Source organism: Amyelois transitella, chromosome 5, assembly GCF_032362555.1.
Source record: "Amyelois transitella isolate CPQ chromosome 5, ilAmyTran1.1, whole genome shotgun sequence".
In the NCBI taxonomy this organism is placed as follows: Eukaryota; Metazoa; Arthropoda; class Insecta; order Lepidoptera; family Pyralidae; genus Amyelois; species Amyelois transitella.
In genome coordinates, this window is record NC_083508.1 from 8,280,199 (window position 1) to 8,305,878 (window position 25,680).

Sequence of the window (25,680 nt, forward strand, 5' to 3'; positions counted from 1 at the left end):
ATTGTTAGGATTAAAACTGGCAATAGCAAAAAACCATCCGTTACCAAACCCATCTCTGCAGATTGCGGTGGTCTCGATTGCAAGTAATGTTAACAATTATCTGCCAAATCGAGTGTAATGTGGCTTATTGTTACCGCAGCATATGACGCAGAATAAAGTCTGCAGAGAATTAAAACTTGTAACACGTGATTACAGAAGATTTTTTCATTTATTTATTACGAGGCAATGTAGTATTGTAGTGTACGAGTAGTTAATCAGGGACGCCGTTAAATGCTAATCCTAGTGATGAATTTCTTTGCGGAATCACGTCTAGACAGATTTCTAAGTTTGCTTCTTGCGGTCATCGCTCATTGCCAAGACGCTTGTCAGGCATCGGTTCTCTATCTATTAGCATAAAATTTTGTGTCATAATTTAACATGGCATACCTTTGTTTAACCTAATAATTGTTACGCATAATATTATTTGGCATAACTTTTTAGGCATATTTCTTTAGGTAAGGTTAGGTTAGGTTATGCTAATAGTAGATACCTACTATTAGCATAACCTAACCTAACCTTACCTAAGAAGTACTCGCCTTATAGCGCATTACACTACATCTGCTCCGCGCAAAAAATTAATTAGTCTAAACTTTATTTATGCTTATTGAAATAGTATGCCAAAACCAATTATGCCAAAAAACTATTATGACAAAAGATTGTATGCGTAACTCGTTATGCCAAACTAAAATAGGACAAAAAAAATTAGTCGAATGAAAGGGATCCCTCAGGCATCTTCTGTAAACGTTAACCTTAAAACCAATATCTACTTTCTATTTTTCAAGAGTAAACTATTCAAGGATTTTTTTATACCTCTATGTTTTCTTTGTTTTTATTCTACCGTGCAAATGACCCGCGCACGCGTTCTCATCTATTTCCCGGTAAATCACTGACCAAGGTTTCATTCTAGGGATCGTGCAACTTGTTATCTTGAATTCCAATATTATTGCTAGATTGCGAAAGTGCAGAAGCTCATCCAAGCTTTGTAATTATATTTTTTTGCTCGTTGTTTTTTGTTGAAGTAAATTGATTCTTACGCATAACATTTGTGCAAGAATAAGAAAAACGCACGCGCCTCTGATTCATTTCTTAATGTAACAGTAAAATCATTTTAATACATGCCAATATGTGTCTCCATAAAGCCAAGATCAAACCATTATAATCATACAAAAAGTTAAACACTTTGTAACTGCAAGGTGAGGACAACATAGCGATCACGATCAGGTGAAAATACTTTCATTCCTACGGTAATGATGTTTGATTTGTATTTGATCACTCTTAAACACGCCATTACTTACTCATTTCTCTAAGTGTACCACAATCAACATACAAATTTGCAGAGACTGTTATTACCATACCACAATTAATAAGCATCCCGTGATGGGATGACACAATAGCTAATTATTAAGTAGCCTCCGATGAAGACAAAGATATTATCTCAAAAGCAAATGAAATGTGAATTTTTCTATTAGCGTATGCAAGAGAGCGTAAAATGAATGGCGGCGCTTAGGTAGGTACATTTGCTCTGACAACCTACGTTCATATTTCAAAAGAATTGAAACAGATAAAGGAAGATGTCTCGCTCTGGGACTTAATGCTGGCTGAAACTTAATGTTGACATTGAACTCGACAACAGTTAGCTGTAATACACCTTGAGAAATGTTCTTTGTACCTCATTATTCATTAACTTACTGTTAAGAATATGGGTGTTAGACATGTAAGGAATATTACGTACCTCACACAAGATTATTATGCGAGGCATTAGACCAAGATTACGCACAAAGAATAAAAATATTCAGACAGTTGCCATATAGTGAGTGAATGATGACAAAACGTGTTTGTTATTAATCATTTTTTATATAAACTAGCTTTCTACGACGTGCATTTCCTTGAAGGTAATGATAGGATCGCAAAAAATGCGGAATGCAATCGACATTTACTTTGCGTCGCCGCAAGTGAAATATATACTTAGGTTCTTCATAACTGCAATTTGTTTTATTTTTTAAGGTAGGTATTTACTGGATTTTCCCGGGGAAATGTCATAACATATTTTAAGAAAAGTTCATTGTTTTAAAGAATAATCCAAAACCGTAGCATATTTAAGAATAAACACTTATATCAGATGCGGCAAGTGTTAACATTTTTGTGCGTATTGTTATTTTTGTAAATGAATTCTGTTATTATGAATAGGTTAATGAATTTCTTGATCGACATTATTAAGAAACTTAAATAATTCAGACTGACAAATTGAATCTCGTGCAGTCGAAATGAATCTCAGTATGCATACAGATTCAATAATAAGTAAAAGAAGTTATCAAAAACTGCAAAACGAAGCCAAGAAAAAACTTGAACAATGAGAAAATAAAATATTTCAATTCAAAGGAAAAAGGCATAAGTCATATACAATTCTCTACACTCGTGTAATCTTTTTAAAGTAAGGGATCAAATCAAACTTTACTTCTAAAAACAATGTAAACTTTTACGTCCCTTGAAGAACAATAGGCAACCGCAAGAACATTGTGTTTTATGGTTTCCATCTGTTATGTTATGGACGCGGGGGCTAAAAGAATAGCAACATACATGTAAGATATGGAGGTATTAAGAACGACAAAATAAAAACGAAAGATTCATCGCAATATTTTTTTTATCGAAGCAGATTTTATTTCGTTTCGTCGTGGTTTATTTTCTTGGATTACTTTTGCAATGGTAGATATTTGTGACGTAGATATCTTGAGTATTTTTTATTAAATGCGAACTAAGATTTATTTTCTATTAATTATTTATTTCAAAGATTCTGCCTACTTTTAAAAGCATTGGCAACTTAAAAAGTGATTAAAATTATCCCACTGAAATAAAAAAATAGGTAGGTATAGCCATTTTTAAGGAATAGTTCCATCATTATTTTGTATGCAAGAACTGTTATTTCAATCATTGACTTGTGGAACAAGTTCTGAATAGGCGTTGTTTTATCTTAATTAACATTAACGTTGTATCAGGTGTGTTGAAGTATCAAGGTATTTACGTTCGCAAACACTTATTTAAGTTGATTTTGAATTAATTCGGTTTTATTTGAAATTGTCATCAATTTAAACGCGAATAACGTATTAAAAATTGTAACTACATTTTAAATAATTATATTATTAAAATTTATTTTTTTTGCCTATGTTTTTGTTTTTTGATAAAGGACTATCATATCATAGCATCACCTATTTGTTAATATAACTAGCGACCATACTAACGTTTTCTTGTTAATTGCAAATTTACATTAATTTACATACTTACCTACACGCCGATGTTTTCGGAATGATATAAGATAAATCAGATTTAAATCTATCCTCTACATATAGACCCAGTTAATAACTGTTTTCAACATTTCAAAGATTTGATCTTGCTAAATATTTTTAGTTCACACTTGTAAGATTATTAAGATAACTAAATTAATTCACTAATCTCGTTATACTTATTGAGGAAATGCTTTTAATAATGCTTAAAATTACTTGCGAATTGTATGACAATTATATATTATTTCCGTAATTTAATCAAAGGAATTCTATAGTGGGATCTATCGTAAACATCTATAAACTCAGTTTTACTTCATATTGAACTGTTACTAAGAAATTCGCTTCGAAATGTCTGTGGAATGCTAATAATGAGCGGATTCGTTATTCAAGCACGGAAGTAAGTAAACTAGAATACCTTCATGATTTATTAAGAAATAGGTCTTATTTCTGTATTCTATGGGTCTAATATAGATGGAAATGGCAGGAAATTAATCGTTTAGATTTTGATGAAGCAACATGATTTTAAGCACTTATTAAAATACCAGACGGAAGCTGCTAATTTCAACTGGTTTATCGCATTCTACAATCTGATATTGATCTAATTAAAATTATTATCGTAATTTGTTTATTTGAGAAGAACCACAGACACAATTTACACAGTACAGTTTTATCGTTTGTTTTTGGGACATATTTAAAGAAGACGTGTTACAGAGTCTTTTACTACAATGTACGTTAAAAAGTCCATAAATTCTTATTTATACAAATTATCCCTAGGCAGGTGACAGTCAGATATAGATTAAAAGGATGACCCCTTGTGGCGTTGTTTTATGGCAACAGATTTATCTGCTCCCGACTGTACTTATGTGATGGACTGGTCACTCAATCCGGATTCCAGGGGTCTCAGAGATCTTGGAAAAAGATTTTGCGATGTCTTTTATGTATGCACTTATAGTGAGTAAAACAAGTTTAAACCAAAGTTTCAACAAAAAAAAATAATGTGAACTACATACTACAGGTTGAGTTTTTGGACACACCTACTTGATGCCATATCTTTATCCCTAACGGGGTGAACAGAACGTCACAAGACTAGAGGGCTTTAAAAAATAATTATTACAAGCACTTATTAACTGTCCAATCTAAAGAGTAAAACATTGCTAAAGATGAAAGCGAAGAGACATCTTCTTTTGGATATGAAATGAGATTTTGACACTTTTATGACATTCTTAGTGACTAATCGTGACCTCTTAAGGGAACAATTGACAGCGAGAGATTTATCGAAAAAAACATTTATATATTATTTGCACCGTGTTTTGTCATATAAAAGAAGAGATTTCCCTTTTGTTAATGAGTATAAAAAAGCAAATTAATAAATGTTTTATCACTTCTTGTATCTCACTCTGCTGAATCGCGAAGATGACGCGCGAAAATGATCACATTAATATATTATCTAATTAATAAACGTTGGCAGTAGTAGAAGCTCACTATGATAGATACATATGCGCAAGCGCAACTCACAGTCACTTCCCATGCGCGGATGAACTTGCGCATGGTCGTTGACCGCGTATGCGTCCTCATCAATGCACATACTCTTTGCAGTGATGCAGGTTAACAGATCACATCACAAGATAAACATCCGATCTCATCACTAAGTAAACATGAGAATGAGAAAAACATTAACAAAAAAACATCATCAAACCAAATAGTTGAACGTAGCCTATCAGTCTTTTGGAGTAACTGTTGGCTCTTTCTACCCCGCAAGGGATGTGACTATATGTACATACATATACATACATATGTATATTCACAAAAAATAAAGCGAAATATATATAACAAATAATTCGCCATGACTGAGTAAACTTTTGAAAAACTGACAAGGTTAATTAAAATCTAGTATTGGTTCTTTCTATACCGTGAGGGATAAAGCTATTTAAAATGTGTGTGTAACAATATACACATAATACGCATAAAATTATTTTCTTAGCTAGTTCTTAGATTTTAGTAAAGTAATAAATGTAAAGCTGCAGAAGTAGGTAAATTAGTATATTTTCATGTATTCTCTAGGTCAAACCCTTTTATTTTGCCAGGTCTGTTAAATGATTTTAAATCTTCTTAGGTGCTTAATTACACCAAAAATTTTGTATGACAAGGAATTGGTAGGTATTGAGAAGGTATTTTTTTAGCACACGACAAAATTGATTCTTTACATATCAGTTATTTTAGAGGAATGGCAGAGACTTTTTTCTTTCTAGTGTGAAAAATATTATGAGAAAACATAAAAATTTATTATTGTAGAAATCATGGTCAGAAAGTGGAAATCGTATATCACTACTATAAACGCAAAGTTTCCCTTTTTTTCTCTGTCTGTATTATGTGCTAATCTTCTTCTAGTTTCTGTTTGAAATGTTGGAAAGATGGTTTTCTGAGGAAGGTTTATATAAACTACCGTGCGTAGCCGGGGCAGTTCGTAACTATAGAAATAAAGGAATATCAATATTTATTTTGTAACATGCTAAGTTATTTAAATGTATGAATGCGTAGTTTATTGTACACATAAACTCTATACATACCAGTGATTAAATGGAAATCATTAAATAACGTTGACTTTCATCAAGCGTGCGAATTAACATAAAGATTATGCATACCATACCCACAACAACTACAGGGCAATGAATTGTTAAACATTAATTTAAATATGTGTAAAAATAAAAAATACACTAAGTACTTATTATTTTTTGTGGTCTTTATTTATCTTTAGTACTTCGGTACTATATCGAACTTTTTTGGAACAAATTCATTTATTTATTCTTAAAAATGCAATATTATTATGTATACATATTATACAATAGTCGTTGTCTCCCACTTTCCTTCGCAAGGTTTAGTTGAAAAAAAAAAACAAAATATTGTTTTCGTTTTTGTAGTAAACATATTTATCTTGTTTTGATATAAGTACTATTTTAAGTAATCTTAACAAAACATCAATATTTAGTTTCGTTTGATTGCATTGTTATGTTTCATATATTATGAGCTTTTTTTTAAACTATTTTAGGTACTTACAAGAACTTATAAGAATTTATTAAGTGAAAGTAATTTTGATAAGTCTGAGTCAAGAGTTCAGTATTACTTATTAGATTTTTGTTGCATATCTATATGTATGTATGTAATTCTGATAAAAAAGAATAAATATTAATTATATTTTACAGTATTTTTTAATAGGTACTCAGTCTTGATTTATATTCTCTAAAGATGAAATAATATTTAATAATTAATTAAATTTTAGGTATTTATTAAAATATGAATAAATGTAAGTATATGGTAATTTGATAAAAATAATGACTTGCAATGAAATGTTTCTTTTGCATATCGATCATGGGCAATGTTCCTGTCGATTATACCCTGCGACATTATGACCAGTAATGTTAGTAGCGTGACCCCGTATCAGGCCGTTATCAGAGCGTTTATCTCAAATTGATAACTTCTAAACGGTGATTTCGCACGCGTTTTTGCGGTCGTAAAACACAGATAAATATTATTATGATAAATATTATTTTAATATTGAAGTTGTTTATATGGCATTATTTTGCTTGTAAGACATTTCTTTAGATGTTTGGCTGTATATGTATGCCTGAGGCGTCGTAGCTCCAAAACGTAGAGTTTAATGGGGATGCTGTATTTTTATACAAAAATAATCACCGGTTATCTTACTCTGCAGTCACTCTGAGTTCGAATGATTGTCATTACCGCCTAGGTGTTTATCCTTATAAAGTCGACGTAGCTCTACAATAATCCCCAATTCTTTTTCTTCATATATGTAAGTATCTAACAGCAATATACTTGCCTCAATAGTTTTCCTTAACTGTTAATTAAAAGATAAATATTATTAAAGTTCCGAAGCATAAGCATTATTGATAAATACATAAAAAATATAAGAATAGCAGAGTCCAAACTATGGAACTGAAGGATTGCAAATTTTGTAAATACGCTCATAAAAATATACTCGTATATCTAGATAGTGAAAAGCAATTAAAATAATCTCAGTAAAGCACTTAATTACAAATCGCTCTCACATGGCTATCTCTGACCCCGGTTTCAATGGTTGGGAGTGATGTGAACTTGGCCTTTGTGTGTCAAAGTTGAACCGTTAAAATCTTGGAGTTACCGCGCCGGATTCACGATTCCGCCAAACGCAACAATGGAAGAGTTACACTTTATTAAACCGTTCGTCCGATGAAGAACAAATTGTTATTTTGTTATGCGGTTCTGTAAAAAATGCCTTAGCTTCCGTCTGTCCTGGACAGACTATTAAATCTTTTGTGCGGATTTGTGCTCTCAATTATAAAAGAATTATCTGTGTCAGCTGTGCAATTTGTTCTCTCAATTCCATGATCTTTTCTTAAAGTGACAGAAAATATTCAATGCAAAAATTTAATGGTTAGGAATTATGTGCCCACCAGAAATTTCGTTACTTCTCTGTTTCTTGATTAAGAATACTTCAGTTACAGAATATTTTTATTTTAATAAGTACCTATACGTCAGTTTTGTTATGATAGACAACGCAACATTAAAATTCAAAAATGTATTCACTGAACAAAAAACACTGCTTATTATCTTTGTATATAGTACCAATCATATGTACAAGAGAAACAGCCCTATTAGCAAATCCCGTTGTTTTAGTAAAGTATTCCCAGGCACGTACGCCACAACCCACATGTCCCTATAAAATTTTATCTAGCACGTCAAATTTCTTAAAAGTATCCATATTTCTGGAAATATTTACAGCAATATCACATACATGAACAGTCTGAATGAAATAACATATTTGCTCAACAAATTAAATTGAATATGAATAGCATCACAATTTTCGAGCATTCCTTTCAGAAGCTAACAAGAAAACATTCAAAGTTATTAGGCAAGAAATAGATTGAATTCAATATGATTTTATTGGTTGCAATCTTGGTATCTCTAGGGGGTACGCACCCCTCTCGGCGTCTAGACTGGCGGATCAAGTTATTTCAAACATCGGCAAAAGAACTTGTAAACAAGTTCTTTCAAAACATTGTTAGCTTTCACTTCCCGACCAAAAGAATGGGACCTCGAGATCATATCCGTCGTATTTTTCATTTAAGAGTTTAATTAATAAACTTTGTCGCAAAAATACAAAGTGAAATACCTACTTTCTCTTTAAATGAACCTGCTGGTAGCTGATACTATTGACTTATTAAATTAGCTACAAGACAAGAACTGCGGAAATAAAACTTGTAAAATCATTAACACAGATGAAATGCGGTCTAAAAAGCGCTTGTATCAGATAAAATAACAGAGGTTCTACAATATACTTATAATGTATGTGGATATTGATTATTTTGTAAGACATGTTAAACAAGAGACAACTGATTTTTTCTTAAAACTAAATTAAGTATTTTTTTAATCACATTTTTATTAATTTACACTATGCGGCGAGCACATTGGTAAGAATCGTCCAAAAATACTATTTGTATAAAAATACTTCTGTGGTCATCAGTGAATTGTATAAAACAAAAACAAAATGAACGAAATAACTGTACTTGTTATATTTAGTATCGCTGTGACCACAAAGATGTGGGAAGATAATGGCTAGTGATTGCCGGCAAACTGTCTCAATTTTTCTCAAATTTATTTGTATAAATATACCTAACTTTAATTTAAAATGCCTAGTTGTGTTTAAATTACCTTATTAGCTAATTAATTCTGTACTTGTTCTGTAGTAATATTGATGCACCCAAGCACCTAAACTAAAATACCTAAAATTAATCATACCCATTTCACAGTGTAAGTAATTATTTGAGAATGTCATATAAAATAAAGTTTAGAAATTAATGGAAATACAAAACACAATAACAGTATAGTTTGCGGTAGAGACATAATCTTCTTTCTCCAAACGGTTTCGGTACAGCAGTCTATAATTGGGTATTAGTGTTAATACCTCAGAGAGGTGGTGAGGTTACCCCTACTAGATCGAATGTCGGTCCCTGAGAACCCCTTCATGATACTTCATATTACTCCCGAAATCCCGACTATTACAATACAATTTTCAAATTTTGGCCAGCATTTTAGGGATTTAATGGGTTTTACTTCATAATTGACGTTTTTGGTTTTGTTATTTTAAATCCTTTTTTTTTAATTTTAAGTTATGATCTTATATATCTACAATGTTCAACTGCTGAACACGTCTCGAAAATGTAGTTCTAATTTAAAAAATCCTTATTCAAAGCTTATTACTTAAAAAGCGAGTTAATAAAAGTCTTTACCAATATGCACGAGTACCTAGGTATATAAGTAGTTTTAAAAGTACAGATCAGTAAATCGGTCGTGAAAGTTAGTGATTTTAATAGATTTTACAGATTAACTAGATTTCACCACAAACTGTTGCTTTCCAAGGGTTAGAGATCGAAATTGTGATAGGTTTAATAAGCATATAAACTGTAAAGTAGCAGGTAGGTGCGCCGTAATCTTACACCCTACCTACTACTTGTGTCTACAAAGTAAATAGTATCGGCAATTACGGAAGAACTCGTATTAAATTTCTCAAATAATGATTGTCTTACTTTGTAAAATGGAAGTATTTTTGTTTGTAATCAGAATAATCTGAAAGGTCTTCCAAGAATAAAACGAAACGAAATATAAAAAATCACTATGCAATAATTTTTGCATAAATTCCGTAACATTGATGATGATATTTCACATTCTTAAAAGATCAAACTTTAACCACAAAGATGTCACGCCGCGGGTTAAACCTACTAATACCAACAAAATTGTGACCGATCAGATGACAAATTCACTAGTTCAATTTTAATTCCCCACACCGTGGGGGCTATTGTGAGGAACCACAAGCAAATTGAACGGGTGTCCGAGTAGGGATTACAAATATTATAGAAAAGCTGTAATTCAGACAGTGATTTATTTAGCGGGGGTGGTGCCACCCTCGCCGGGGCACCGGACACAGGGTAGCATTGATTTCTGGATACGGTGGGACTAGTTTTTGAAGAGCTGTCGGCTAGTTTCGATGTTTTTGACGATCTGTTTGACTTTGTTTTGATGGAATATGTAAAAATTATGAATAATATAAATTCATGGTTCGTTTATAAATTGCTAGTTTATCATTTATAATTTACTAGCGACCCGCCCCGGCTTCGCACGGGTGCAAAATTATAAATGTTATCATACATAAAAACCTTCCTCTTGAATCACTCTACCTGTTACAAACCGCATCAAAATCCGTTGCGTAATTTTAAAGATTTAAGCATACAGACAAACAGACTAAAATAGCGACTTTGTTTTATACTATGTAGTGATTATAGTACATATTTGAGGTCCACATTTTTGTGTTTATTTTTTAAATTATAGAAGATTGGTATAATAATATAAAAAAAATTAAAAAATTGTTAACTTAATTTCAATATTACCTTTTGACATCAAGAAGTTTTTTATTATTATAACACAGGTAATGCCAACGGTAATGTTTAAAACTGGATCTAGACAAAATGAAAGATAGGATAGGATGCTCAAGATAGAAATTGTTTCCACGAGAGAATACATTAATCATAGCTGCATCGAACAACACTACACATGACTCCTCATTGAGTTTACAACTTTAGCTTAGGTATCCGTGATTACTTGCGTAAAATATGTCATTCAGTACAAATATTACCTAGTGAAATCGTAACGATTGTCTATTACTAATCTGCGAAAGGTACCTAATTAATAAAATATTTAACTGCTGAAAAAAGAAAAGAATTAAAATTGAAAGTTTTATTAATAATGCCTGCACAGCCACATATTAGGAAGAAGCTGTAGCCCACGACTGCGTTTGTCAATAAAAAGTTCACTGACAATCTTTAATCCCCTCCTTAACCCATTCCCCTATGTTCTTCCTCAGGGTCAACTCTATTGCAGTACTAAATTTCATCGAAATCGGATTAGTAGTTTAGGCCTGAAAGCGTAACAGACAGACAGACATACTTTCGCATTTATAATATTAGTAGGGATTACACGAGTAACGAGGTATTTATAAAGTTGAATTCACTTAAGTATATATGTAATGAAGATATAAAAATCCTAATTATTTTGTGTTTGCGAATTACTTATCTGAATATAATAAAAAGGAAGTCAAAAAGCTGTGAGCTTGTGAGTATGAAAATGCGTTTTTGCGTAAGTTTATATTGAAAGAATCAGACAATTTCAACGTGGCATGTATCAAAATGCCAACGAAAATGTATACCTATATATAAGTAAATCGATTATTTCTTAAACGTCCACCATGTAGCATATATTGGGTAAAACGAAGAAAATTACGGCTTAGTATATTTTCCAAACTTTTGCTCAAACGTGTTACAAATTCACAAACACTTCAAGTTCAGGGCTACAAAATAATTTTGCACAAATGCATGTCATTCTGACCGTATTTCACTTTCAAATTCGCAAGAGGGCAATTTCATTTGATCCATAACAATAACGGTGTTTACAAATTCTTTTTTTTTTATAGCCAGATGTTTTTTGCTGTCTAGAGACTGTCCGATAATATCTATGTTAATTAATTACAGTTATCCTGATTAGAGTTATTATTAAACAGATAATGTAGGTCAGGTGTCAAAATTTGCCAGATGCCTGACCACCGCGAATAGTATTAAGAGGCATTTCACATTTCCGCACGCAGTTCTACGATTTCGACTTGTTTCGGACTCAATTTTGACTATATTTAGTAGCTCACACAAAATATTATTAAAAAATTAAAATTTGGTCAATTGGCCCAAACTTCATCCTAATATCCTATATACAAGTTAGATAATCTCAGAAAAAATACGATATTTGGGCAGATCTAAAAAACCAACAGAAGCAATAAAAATGAGATTTTTTTAGAAGTTTCGTCTTATGTTTACACTTGCACCACGCGAAAACTATTGCCTCGATTTGATTGTGTTTTCCTCAGATGTGCTTGGCTTGGTCCAATTTATAAACTGGCCTACAAAAATTTTGCTTAAGTACATAAAAACTAAATTCAACGCGGACGAGGTCACGGGCAACAGCTAGTACTACTAATAAGTAATCTTGTTTTTGTTTAGCTGGTTTGATAAACGATTGAGATAGAACTGGTCATTATGTTATTAAGAGCGATTTAATTAAGAAACTCTGCGCGCAAAGACTGATGGAGACATTAAGTGGTTTAATAGTCAGATGATAGCTATATCTTTGATATCATCTTTGTGAACAAGCTAATTATAAGTTTAACAAGTAAAGTCCTAATAAAACATATAATAAAAGGTAGCCACTCTATGTCTTTCTCCAGACTCTTAGTTAAGATTATATATACACGACATTTCAAGAAGATTGTTTCAGAAGATAACGCGTGAAGAGAAACAAAAGATCTTATTTTCGCATTTATATTATTAGTTGGCATTTTGAGGAGCATTTTTTAAAATTTACAATTATTATTTTTTTCGTTTTTCGCCGCCAACTTAGACCTCTCGAACACTATTCATATTTTTACAAAATTGTGAACATCTCGAAAACGGTTTCACCGATATAGTTGCTTCACTGCCCCGTAGACCCCGCTGACTTTGCTCGTTACAATAGAATCCATTAACATATCCCACCAAATCAACATATAGGACAGTAGGACTACCTAGTTCCACATACTCACGACCCTTGGACAGACATGACACGGTTCCCACAGCAGCAGGTGGTTAAAACATGAATAAATTCTCTAATAGACATGTCCGTGCTGCGGGCTACAACAAGTCGACTTTATAGATCGATAGGGCGTAGGGTCGAAGGCTCACGGTGCGGCCAGCCATTGACGACCGCACCACGCATGCAACGGTACCCATAAATATAAAACGTTGAGGGTACAGAACTAGTGACAAATTACTTATGTTTTAGCATAGCAACAACTAGGTATTTCAATTCCGCCATTGGACCAAGCAGCTGAAACTAAGTGGCCTTTCAGTATTTTCAAGACAGATGGTTTAGATTATATTGTAGGTATGTATGTATCATCACGTCTTTATTCGTTGAAGAGTAGACAGAGATAAATAGCTAATAGTCTCGAAAAGATACTCGAAGGCTATTTTCACTGCTCATGCTCATGCGATGATGGAATTGAGATTTATATGGTGACAGATTGCTAACTCATAGCGTAAAAGAACATTATATAACATATAATCACATCTATATCCCTTGCGGGTAGACAGAGCCAACAGTCATCAAAAGACTAAAAGGCCACGTTCAACTGTTTGGCTTAATGGTAAATTGTACAAATAAATAGTTGCAAGCCTATCGCCTAAAAGAGGAATCACAATTATATAAGCCGCAAAGAATCCTATTTCTATTATCCTTTCTCTTGATGTCCTTCAAATTTTGCTACCAAACAATCATGGAAGAAACAAAAATTTACATCGCAAATATGTATCGAGTAGCTCGCCGGTGTGAATAAATAAAAATGAGACCTTACTAATAGTAATTCGATCCCCGAAGGCGTCGACTTTGAGAACGGATGTGAGTATTAACAGATGTTGTGTCGATTATCAGAAAGCTCGGACTTTGTATATTCCGTGTTTTATGTTCGGACCATTCACTGTGCAACTTTGCTGCAGGTTTCATTGCGTGTCCATAAAAGGCGAATAGGAATACATAGTTCCTCATTTTGTGCAAGCATTGATTTATGAACATTGTTAATTTTATTTACGTTCGCATACAAATAACCCGTCAAGTTGTTTTGTTTATCGACATAAATTCATTGATTTATGTAAATTAATAGATCCATTCACATGAATATGCAGATGCAAGTATTAATATAAATTATAACAAAAGAGGCATCTATTTATGGATTTCATTGCATTATGCATACAAAATTAATACATTCAATCATGAAAAGTTTTTTGCAAGAGGGTACCTTCTTTAATTTTCAATTAGTTTATTATTAGATGTATGTATAGTTACAAATAAGTATTTATTTGTATAATATATACAAAGAAGAAAAGCAAGGGATATAGACGTGACCATATGTATGTATGTATATATACAAATAAGTATATATTATACAATTTTTAATTAATCTAAAGCAAAAAAGAACTATCAACTTGATAAATATAAAACCTCCAGAGTATAGATAAGTTTAAAAATAGTCACCAGCAATTGGAACAAGAGGAAATAAATTATACAAATTTTACGGGTACATTCAGTTTAAGATATAACAATAGTAAACATCAGATAAGATACAGTTAAGAAGTGCCCCTAATTGGAACTTTTGGCACGATACAAAAGTCATTGTGTTTTGATCAACTTCTATTTCAGCATGCATTTTGAAGCAAACATTAAGTAGATATCCAATTGAAATTGGTTTAGTATTAAGTTCATTGTACTGTTAAAGGTGAGGTTAGATTATATCTTCTAAATAAGATTAGCTCCTCTCCTGATTAGGTCTGAAGGCGATGCGTTATTATTTATAACATAGAAAGTTGTATGACGGATGCAGTAAAAAATTAAGTTCAGAACATCCATGCCAAGCCAATTAGAAGAAGATTGTGTTCTTGACCGTAAGTTGGCACTTTTTTTGTAGATATAGTAAATAACAATGATATCACACGACCAAATTTGTAAAACACAAATACGGTAAACTTTTAGACTTTTATGAAGAATTAAAGTATCATCTATGACAATCATCATCGGAACGATCTATTTCTTCATACCATCAAATCTTTGGACATCGTCAGTTCTGAGATTAAACGTTTTGATAACCAGACCCTGACACTATCAGCTGAGGTATCGTAAATTGCTTAACGTAAAAACTGTTTAATTGATGAAAAAATGCTCCCATTATGCAACGATAATTGGATTGGGTCGATGACTTGAAGAAGCGGCAATCACATATAAACATGATACCTATGTTTTTTTGCAAATCACTTTCTCACTTACAGCGGCGCGTGGTCGCTTTGTAGTCTGCTAATGTATTTTGTTACGCATCAATTGGCCGGTAAGGGTATAAGCTATGAAGAAATATTGTTTAGATTGTTCTTTACAACTTGAGTAAGAGACAACAATTTCAAACCACATAAGTCTTCTCGTTCCTAACTTTAAATTATAAAGCAAATTTATTACGGAAGTTGGCGGTAAAAGTTTAGAATTATTAAGAAATATGGCACTCTCCTTGTCGAATGTATCTAACAGGTTGACTATGATTATTATTACTTATAACGAATCAATGTTTTAAAATGAATACATTAGTCTACTTTTTGTTAATTATAAAGTTATTTTTTAAGACAATCAATATTCTACCATTGGAAATTATACAGCAGCATGTTAAATGAATCGTATTGTCTTCGATATATTTTAGATGTCCGTTCATAATCAGAATTACCAAAATATATTTTCTTCCATAGCCCATAAAATCAGAAGTTTCCATTGCTTTGATAAGGCGAATCGCAATAAAGAAACAAAGCGTGCGGTAATTGAGCCGCCGCTCCCGGGAGTTCCCTAATTGCAATGCGGAGACAATTCCCACGCACTCTTAACTCTACATCAGCCTTTGACTATGTTTATTCAACTGTAAGCCATACATTCTGAATCCCAGAAAACATATTTTCCTACGAGTAAACGTATCTACACAACTTGCCAACAGTAGTAGCATCTATTTTTATATAAATGGTTTATGTTAATGCAGTGACCATAAGATTAATGACGGGCGTTACTCAGGGCTTAATTCTTGAACCGTTAGTAATGTTATGGGAAATTATTTAAGCCTAGTTGATAATTCTGTCATTGATTTTGTGATAAGTAATCATGTGGGTATAAAATATGAAGTACCTTATGCATGTGTGTATAAAATCCATCCATATATTTTTCAGATTTTTTTCAATTTCTCTAAATATATTACAATCATTTTTATTCATCGTAAGTCTAGCTATATCCGACATCTAAATTTTTATATATCTATGTTCGTGAACAGCATCGGATTCAGTTTGTGGCACACTCGGTTGCATGTAGGAATCATGTGAACCGAAGCTAGTAATTGGGTGCACCCGAGCGGCTGCAGTAATTGATATGGCGAGGTAGCGGTTCTATCGGTTATGGATCTACGCCCTACGGATTCGGAGTATGCCTAGCTTGCTTGCTTACCGTCCGTAAGCTTGCGGCTTCGATCGAAAATCGCTCCTGGGCAAATGGATTCGGCAGTAGACTACATGTTGCAATAGTTACAGTTAGTAAACGCTTATCATATGTAGATATAATGGATGTTTAAACGCTTTCGGTCGACCGCACGTGGATGATGAACGAGTTGTATAAACATTCATAGATATTGAATTTATAGATGCAAATGAATGGTTTGTAATTGTCTTTCTTACTATCGATTTATATAATTGCATTTGAAGTTATGTATTATTACAGTAATCATATCAAATTGACATATGGGAAATTAATAAACTTACATAAATATAAGTACACTCAAATGTTAGATGCATCAGAATACAGTCTTTTGATTAGTGTTTTAAGAATGTAGGTACCTTTGTACTTATTCGATGTAGGCTTTAAAGCTACTGCAGCAGGATATAACGATAAGTAAAATAATTGAGAAGCTCTAGCAATTTCTAGCAATTTTATTAGTGGATCCAAAGGCAGTCATCGGAATAAAATAATATTTTAATAGTAAGGCAAGGCAGACAAGAAAACCTAGGGTCATTTTATGTTATAGCTAACAACTGGATTAAACGACATTCACCCCCTAAATTTTGAGAAAGGGGACTTCCCTCATGTGAGTACATTTGGATATCAATTGATGGCTCAATAAATTTGCGGAAGGACCGCGGACATCGCGGGCAATGACGCCTTGCCTTGCACTTGACAGTTTATCAATCTTTTAAGAAAATTATTTTTTATAATAGTTTAGCTTTTAAACTTTATAATAAACTACATATATTTCGCATATTTTTTGTATTTTGGGAAATCATTTTGTTGTTTGTACTATAACTTTTTATCTCAATTTACAGTTAAACTGGATAGTAATATACTCCCTAATTAACCACTGTCTCATGAAAATCTTAAAAGGTGTGATAATCCGATATACTTAAATAATCTTAACTAGAACACGTAAGTTATTACTTAAACATATATAATTCTTACCATAAAATTGCTTATAATGACGAGCAATAGCAAAAACATCAGGGGGCGCGACTTAATCATTTTTCACACACATCAACCAAGATTTGCGACGTCTACTATTTCTGGACTGCAGTCGCGATATTTCCCGCCAAGACAGGGAGAAAGTCCGGACGCGTGTATATTCCGACGCTAAGCCCGCCAAACTGAAGAACCAAGCAGAAAGTAAGGACCGTGAGAGCTTGGCGAACCGTCGTTGAATGGCCCACTCCACGGAGGGCGAAATGGCGGGAGGGCCCATCTTGTAGGGGAAGCTCACCGCCTCCGGTAATTCACTAAGAAAAGTTATTTACAGAGGGATTTCGGTAATAGATTTGACCGAATCGCAATATTCGGCTTGTTTTACAAACAAACATTCTTTGATTGATGCGTTCGAAGGTAGAACTGATACTGAATGCATTACAATTGCTGCACCTGTATCTCAATGAATACGAAGATAGGTACACAAGAATCGGTAATATAATATTTATGTACCAAAATTTTAAAACCGCCTGATAAATCCGTTGCATGGCTTGTTGAGAGTGAAAAATAAAATATCTGGGAAGGCTGAACTGGTAAGGGTTATTAAAAATCAGGTATGCACAAAAGTTGAAAAATAAACAAACGTCTTAATACGAATAAGTATCTAAGTATAAATAATTAAACTTATCTGATACGCAAACATCAAGTGCACAGGGCAACCACAACCATCAATATAATCATCTAACAATCATTACTATTTTTGTTATGTATTACTATTTTATTAATATTTAAATTTCGATTATCAATTAATAATAACAATGTTTTCTCTCGTCCACATTTCTTTTCTAAGTTTGGATAATTGTGAATTTAACGTTATTGAAGAAAATACTGCAGTGCAGTTTGTCACCGCTTCTTTTCCACAGATGCTTTGGAAGCAGCAGTAAACTTAGTTTTAAGTGATCTATTAAACGTCAACCAATGTGAAACCAAAAGATATGACAATTATTAAGTGATCTTTGAAATATCCCATAATATCTAATGAATAAAAATATTGAATTTGGATTCATTGCTAGTTACATATTCACATATATTCAGCGCAGCTTTCCTGTCGGGGTTCTTGGCAACATGAAATAAGGAGCACCAAATATTTCCCGATTAAAAAAGTAAAAAAAAATTGTACGTTTGTTTTTAAACGTTTATTATTGCTGAACTGACTGAATTTGTTGAGTGGGAACGACATCACATAGGGTACAATACATCTTTGAAACTAGAAACCCTAGAGTATTTAGTTAGACTATGCAAAAGACTTTATAAGTACAATACGTGAACCATAGGTCACCATACCAAAAGTCGTTCAGCCTGATGGGATTTTTTTATTGACTGTTTATAAAAATAGTCGATCTCACTCAATATCGATAAGACATAATAAATCCACCAAACATGAAGAAATCTGCTTATTAAGGCAGCTGGATGTGTAACCATGGATCCAAAGGTTGCAGAGGTCAGTTGCGAGCCACTTCGTCTAAAAACCTGACTTACCCAATCCAGGATCCATGATCAAAGGCATACCCTAGGTTTCTCTCCAGAGAGGTGAGGATGCATTATTCATTCATTCATATACAATCCCGTCAGAGCCAACAGTCTTAAAAAGACTGACATGCCACGTTCAGCTGTATGGCGTGATGATGGAATTGAGATTCAAATCATGACAGGTTGCTAGCCCCATCGCCTAAAAGAAGAATCCAAGTTTATAAGCCTGTAGCGGGAGCGATGATTCGGTTCGACCGCCACTAAAGGGAAGATGTTCCTCTAGGCTGGTTGTGATGCCTAGGGAACCGCGGCTCTATGAGAATGCAACCGGGAATAAATCCACCAAATACTTATTGTGATATCACCCAGGTGACCGATGTGGAATGGAATTAACCATACTTGCAGTCATTTAGCCGGAAAACGAAAGCAACTTGAAATATTTAATCGTATGACGAAATAAGAAACCATCTAGCGACATCTATTGAGATGATTCAAAACTACTTAATAGGCAACATCCAATGTGGCAAGGCCCAATGTGATACACCACTCAAGATGGAAGATTCGTTTACCCTGGCTATAATGAACTGGAAATCAGTTCAACCCCGCGTACAATGAAAATATCTTTTCATTTAGCGTAGACCTACAAATCTTATCTTATCTAAGAACCTGACCTTTCCACTTATGATTGTGGCTATAGGAAAACTCTAAGAGTCAAGGATTTTCTTCTTGACAAAAATTTCTACCTTGGTTAGTTGTTATCCCTGTGCCTGTTATGTGTGTGAGTCCTGGCATCTTAAGTTTTTTTTGGGAGGTTTTACTTAACTGCGTTAATGCCTTTGTCGTCATAAGATATTTTTATGGTATTGGTATTTTGCGGTTACGAATATGCAAGTCACCCAAAATCTATTTTCCACTAAGTATATATTTTTCAGTGTTTTTCACTTTTGTAGGTAGCGCTAAATTCGCGCAGGCAAACCGCGGGTTAAAAAGCTAATCCACACTATTAAGGGAAAATAAATCGCGATCTCGGCAGTTACAATAGCGGTGTTTGATCCCATAAAACGGATAAATAAATTTTTGCTATCTTTGCGCTATTTTTATGCGTCAGTGATGTTGGTGAATAAGAAAGAAGATGTCTTATGGCCACTGCATAAGGTATCTTCTTCCGTAAAACGATATATTTTATCTTACATTTAGATAAATGTAGACTTGCGTAACTACTATCTTGTAGTTGACAATAATAACTTTGATGTTAATGACCCAGTATCGCTCATAAAACTAAGCATCCAAAAAAATTAAGTAGGTATAACAATTATGCCTAAGATTTAACAAACCTTTTTTTAATGTTTCATTGTTTCACTAGGAGACATAGTTGACACACCTACTCAATAACATGGCAATTATCGTTTTTTTGAACAGGGGCTCGAGTTAAAACAATGGAAAGTTACACCCACATTACATAAGGTAAATTAATATTCAAGGACATGCAATCATCACACGTTTTACAGAAATGTAAAGATTTTATTCACTGAATACAATAGAAATACTCGAAATAAATAAATGCGATAACAAAATACCCTTAATTCCTTGTGACCATTAAAATAATTTATGCATTCAAAGATTACTTTTCAGCTGCATCGCGTGGAGTCATTTGCCCAAGCTTTTCTTCAAGTTTTCAGCCAATTTATCCATAAACTCGAAGGTTTCGTAATAATCTGATCGCTTTACATTATTCATGCCTTTGATGCAAATAGCTAAATCTTTAGTCATAACTCCAGATTCAATAGTGTCAACACACACTTTTTCGAGCGTTTCAGCGAATTTCTTGAGCTCTTGATTATTATCCAATTTGGCGCGGTGGAGAAGCCCTCTGGTCCAGGCGAAAATAGAAGCGATGGGGTTGGTGGATGTTTCCTTGCCTTGCTGGTAGAATCGGAAGTGCCTGGTTACCGTACCGTGAGCGGCTTCTGCCTCAACTGTCTTGCCGTCAGGGCAAATCAAGACAGATGTCATCAGACCCAAAGAACCATAGCCTTGAGCGACCGAGTCTGACTGCACATCGCCGTCGTAGTTCTTACAAGCCCATACAAATCCACCTTCCGATTTCATAGCATAAGCAACCATATCATCGATAAGTCTATGCTCATACCAAATACCTGCAGCCTCGAATTGCTTTTTGTATTCCTTCTCGTAAATTTCTTGGAAGATATCTTTGAAGCGGCCATCATATTTCTTCAAAATAGTATTTTTTGTACTCAGGTACAGAGGATATTTTCTGTCAAGGGCGAACTTAAATGACGAGTGGGCAAAGTCTACAATAGAGGCATCAGTATTGAACATGCCGAGAGCTACACCGGCACCCTTAAAATCATTGACGACATGTCTTATTGGTTGTCCAGAGGGTGGGGTCCAAATCAGTTCAAGTTTTCCTTCACCAGGTACGACAAAGTCGGTAGCCTTGTACTGATCAGCATGAGCGTGACGCCCAATGATGATGGGTTTCTCCCAGCCAGTGACAAGGCGAGGGATATTCTTACAAATAATGGCTTCTCTGAAGACAGTGCCGCCGAGGATGTTACGGATGGTTCCATTGGGACTTTTCCACATCTTTTTCAATTTGAATTCTTCTACTCTCTTTTCGTCAGGTGTAATAGTAGCGCATTTAATGCCCACGTTGTATTTCTTGATGGCATTGGCACAGTCGATTGTTACTTGATCATCTGTTTGATCACGATACTCCATGCCCAAATCAAATGTATGCAATTCAATGTCCAAGAAAGGTAAAATAAGCTTATCTTTAATCAGATCCCAGATGATCCTGGTCATTTCATCACCGAGGATGTCGACTACGGGTCCAGCCTTTATTTTCGACATGTTGATGGTTCTGTAAAAAGAAGATAAAAACATCTTGTTAATATAAAATAAACAGTAAAGTATCAGGGCCGTGTGGTTCCCGGCACCAATAAAAAAAAAGGAATAAGACCACTCTTTCTCTTTCCCATGGATGTCGTAAAAGGCGTATAAGGGATAGGCTTACAAGCTTGGGGTTCTTCTTTTCTCTTCTACCAACCTGTCACTGTTTGAATCTCAATTCCATCATTAAGCCAAACAGCTGAACGTGGCCTATCAGTCTTTCAAAATTGCTGGCTCTGTCTACACCGCAAGGGATATACACGTAATTATATGGATTGATGGAGAAAAGTAAGAATAAATTTCATCAAAATCCGTACATTACATTTTAATACATAATTATGTTATTATTTTAAGAAAGTAATTTTATTTTAACTTGAATCAACTGTTAGATATACAGTGGTAAAGGCCAATTCTTAACTTACAGATAAGTAATCACTGATTAGAACTTAGTTACGGCCTTTGTAGTGCAGCGGTAATGTGCTTTCCTCTCACTTCCTCTTTCCCGGAGGGGAGGCGGAGACTACATCTTTCTTTAAACTTAATAGCGATATAAATATGGATATTTTAATTGTTTTCCTTTTGCCCTATTGTTTGCAAACATAGGAATATGGGAACTATTTTTAAAGCAATAACTATTAAATGCAAATGTAGAGAATGAAAATATTATTTCTTAAGTACCTACTTGCTTTTTGTAACATAAAAAGTGGAATGTTTGTTATCATTTGGAACAGGCACAGATAATTAATTTAAGTGCTATGTCATGGTTTGAATTGCACTATTTTATCCATTCAAATTCAAATTCAAAATTCAAAATTTTTTATTCATTATTATAGGATATTATTATATCGCTTAATAATTGTCGTATGGTTTAACAACTTGGTTGACGTCAAATATATTACTTAAAAACTAAGTTTACTGCCGCTTCCAAGGCGTCAGTGCAGAAGAAGCGGTAACAAACTGCACTGCAGCATTTTCTTCAACAACGTCAACTTCACAATATTAAATTATACTTAGAATAGAATGTGGACGGGAGAATACATTGTTCACGGGAGATTTATATATTTATGAGATTTAATATTGAAAAAAGAAAAAAAATATATATATATATATATATATTTTATGGATTGCCATTAACATAACATACTTGATTTGACAAAGACTTAATAGCAAAATATATAAAATGCAAATTATTTATTTTGTAACTTAGGTACTATTTATAAAAAAAAGAATATGACAACTCCTTCTCTTCACATGGATGTCATAAAAGGCAACTAAAGGATAGTATTATTAATTAGGGATTCTTATTTAATGCAATGGGCTAGCAACCTGTCACTCATGTCAACAAGCCAAAAAGCTGAATTTGGCCCATGACTATTGGCTCTGTCTATCCCCGTATGTATGTAGGTAATGAAAACATTATCTCTAATATTGTTATCCAAAAATTGTGATAAAAGCCGATGACAGTAATTAGGAATAAAAAAACTGAATCAAGGTGAATGTGAAGTTCATTAACCAAAATAATTCAATATGTAAATATTTTGATAGTGGATTTGGTGTTGGTTGAGTGTTTTGCATAAAATTTAGAACCCCTTTGTGACATGTGGCTTCCTGCACTGTCCATACCTTTCCCGTGTTGTAAAAGGCGATTAAGGGACAAGCTTATAAACTTGAAGATTCCTTTAGTAGGTGATAGACTATAAGAGGAATAGGCTCAATTAAGCCATAAAGCTATACAGATGAACATGGCCTTTCAGTCTTTTCAAGACTGTTAGCTCAGTCTACCCCGCAAGGGATAAAGATGTGACTGTGTATAGGTATGTAGAACCCCTAATTAAGAATGTTTTACTTTAGTTTTAATAATAAATTATGTTTGATGTCAATGAGGTGTATACATTATATCTAAAAATTAGAAATAAAGAGAATGAAACGCATCTGCATTAAACAAAACAAAGCTAGTTACAAACTAATATTTGTCATCTAAATATTATATTTGTACACATTTTTTATACTTAGATCATTTTATAAAGAAAAAGTGATAAATTTACGAAGACATAGGTTTTTGAAATTTTAGGTTCATTTACAATTATTCCAAGCCAACTTCCTAAATACTTTTAAATACGTAAAAATAAAGTTCTTACTTAAAATAAGGAACTAAATCTTAAGTAACACAAAATGTGTAAATTGCATAAAATACAAGAAGCTACAAATCCTTGAGATTGTTTACCAAGAACCTGGGCAAAGTTCAAGAGACAGGAGAACCTCTGTCATGTTAGAAGGTATGTATCTGCCATAAATTATATATGATCGTACCAACAAATACCATGCAAAATATGATGGGAACAAGTTACAAAAAGTTATTTTTTAAATGAAATTGATATTAGTTTTAAATAAGCTTACCTAAATAAGCAGCTATTCACAAATTATATATCCGTCGTATCACCCTCACTGCGCCAGTGAAACTAACGTGACACGTCGGTGATTGGTGACGATAAAACACACTATCTCATACCTATATTAAGTAGGTACCTATATAACCTATCGCCGTAAACCGAAGAGACAGCAAAACGAATTTTAGATTAAGTGACAACTTTCGCAATAACAAGCAAATTCACCTTTAGGAATCCTACGGCTGAAGATGTGATGTGATTGGATTCTAGGAAGATAAACACAAGGAGTGTTTATCTTACCTCTACCGGGATTCTATTATTTTACCAAATCAAATTAAGTACATACCTACCTAACTAATCTTGTATGAGTGAGTGGGTTATTATGAATATTATATTAAAATTATTGACATCTTGACGTTGGATGATAGTTACTTTCTCAAAGCGTTAAAACGGATTTATTTTTCATAAAACTGATTAAAATAGGGACATGTAAGTGCTGATGATCTTAAAACGCAACAAAAACACATTTATATGTCTACTAAAGTTAATTAAAATAAAAATAAAAATTGAAGATAGGAATACCTTTAAAAATAATAGTCACAAATATTAAAAATGTGATAAAAGTAGGTAACGTAATGGAACGAAATGACTTGATTGATTTTAAATGTCAGACTTGATTCTTACTTGACATTGATAGATGTGTGGCGACATCTCTACGCCACAATAACAACTAAACCTTGAAAGAAGAAAGAGGTCCTGGAGCACACACCGGTCATTTATCCGTTTCTTTATCAGTGCTATTCTTCGTCCAGTCACCTGTTTTTCCAGGGAAGACCCATTTCATCGCAAGTTGGTGCACAGCAGGGAGATCCTTTAGGCCCACTCATTTTTAGTCTGGCAATTCATAGAGCTGTTACTAGTATGAAGTCTCCGCTGAATGTCTGGTACCTAGATGACGGTTCCTTTGGTGGCCCTCCTGACGTCGTGGCAGCAGATTTACAAAATCTGTCTGTTATGTTTAAACAGCTTGGGCTAGAGTTTAGTACAAGTAAGTGTGAGTTATTTTTGTGTGGACAAGTAGCCAGTACTTCTATATCACGTTTTGAGTGTTTGTTGCCGGGTGTGAAGGTTGTGGACGAGTCCAATTTCAGGCTTTTAGGGGCACCTATTTTTAAGGAGGGGTTGCCTCAGTCCTTTAAGGATAAATTGATAAATCTCGTTGCCTCTCACGATCGTTTGAAAAACTTACCTTCCCATGTCTCGCTGGTGCTTCTCCGAAATTCCTTGGCGGTCCCTCGGTTGACATACGTTTTGAGAACGAGTCCTTCTTGGTTATGCCCTCACGAAATAGAACAGTTTGACAATGCAGTCAAATCAATCCTAGAGGA

General features: G+C 33.6%; 2 protein-coding genes across 4 annotated transcripts in view; both read right to left on the reverse strand.

Moving 5' to 3' along the window:
* Positions 1-17,763, reverse strand: part of LOC106131769 (low-density lipoprotein receptor-related protein 2) — a 39,648-nt gene extending 21,885 nt beyond the window's left edge. The window contains exon 1 of the mRNA XM_060944321.1: positions 17,466-17,763. Coding sequence (XP_060800304.1) covers positions 17,466-17,525 — 60 coding nt within the window. The 5' untranslated portion in view covers positions 17,526-17,763. The remainder of the gene's footprint in view (positions 1-17,465) is intronic.
* Positions 17,764-20,492: 2,729 nt separating this feature from the next.
* LOC106131917 (isocitrate dehydrogenase [NADP] cytoplasmic) lies at positions 20,493-24,982 on the reverse strand. Of its 3 annotated transcripts, none has more exons than XM_060954761.1 (2): positions 24,875-24,982; positions 20,493-21,876 (listed from the first exon to the last, which is right to left on the reverse strand). In XM_060954761.1, the coding sequence occupies exon 2, from the start codon at positions 21,864-21,866 to the stop codon at positions 20,640-20,642; it is 1,227 nt and encodes a 408-aa protein (XP_060810744.1). In that variant the 5' UTR covers positions 21,867-21,876; positions 24,875-24,982; the 3' UTR covers positions 20,493-20,639. The 3 variants fall into 3 exon arrangements, with proteins under 3 accessions (XP_060810744.1, XP_060810743.1, XP_013186648.1); XM_060954760.1 differs by lacking the exon at positions 24,875-24,982 and adding an exon at positions 24,518-24,643; XM_013331194.2 differs by lacking the exon at positions 24,875-24,982 and adding an exon at positions 24,303-24,463.
* Between the last annotated feature and the right edge of the window lie 698 nt (positions 24,983-25,680).

Coding starts and splice junctions, on each gene's coding strand:
- LOC106131917 (XM_060954761.1), bottom strand. CDS start 21,866: ATGTCGAAAATAAAGGCTGGACCCGTAGTCGACATCCTCGGTGATGAA.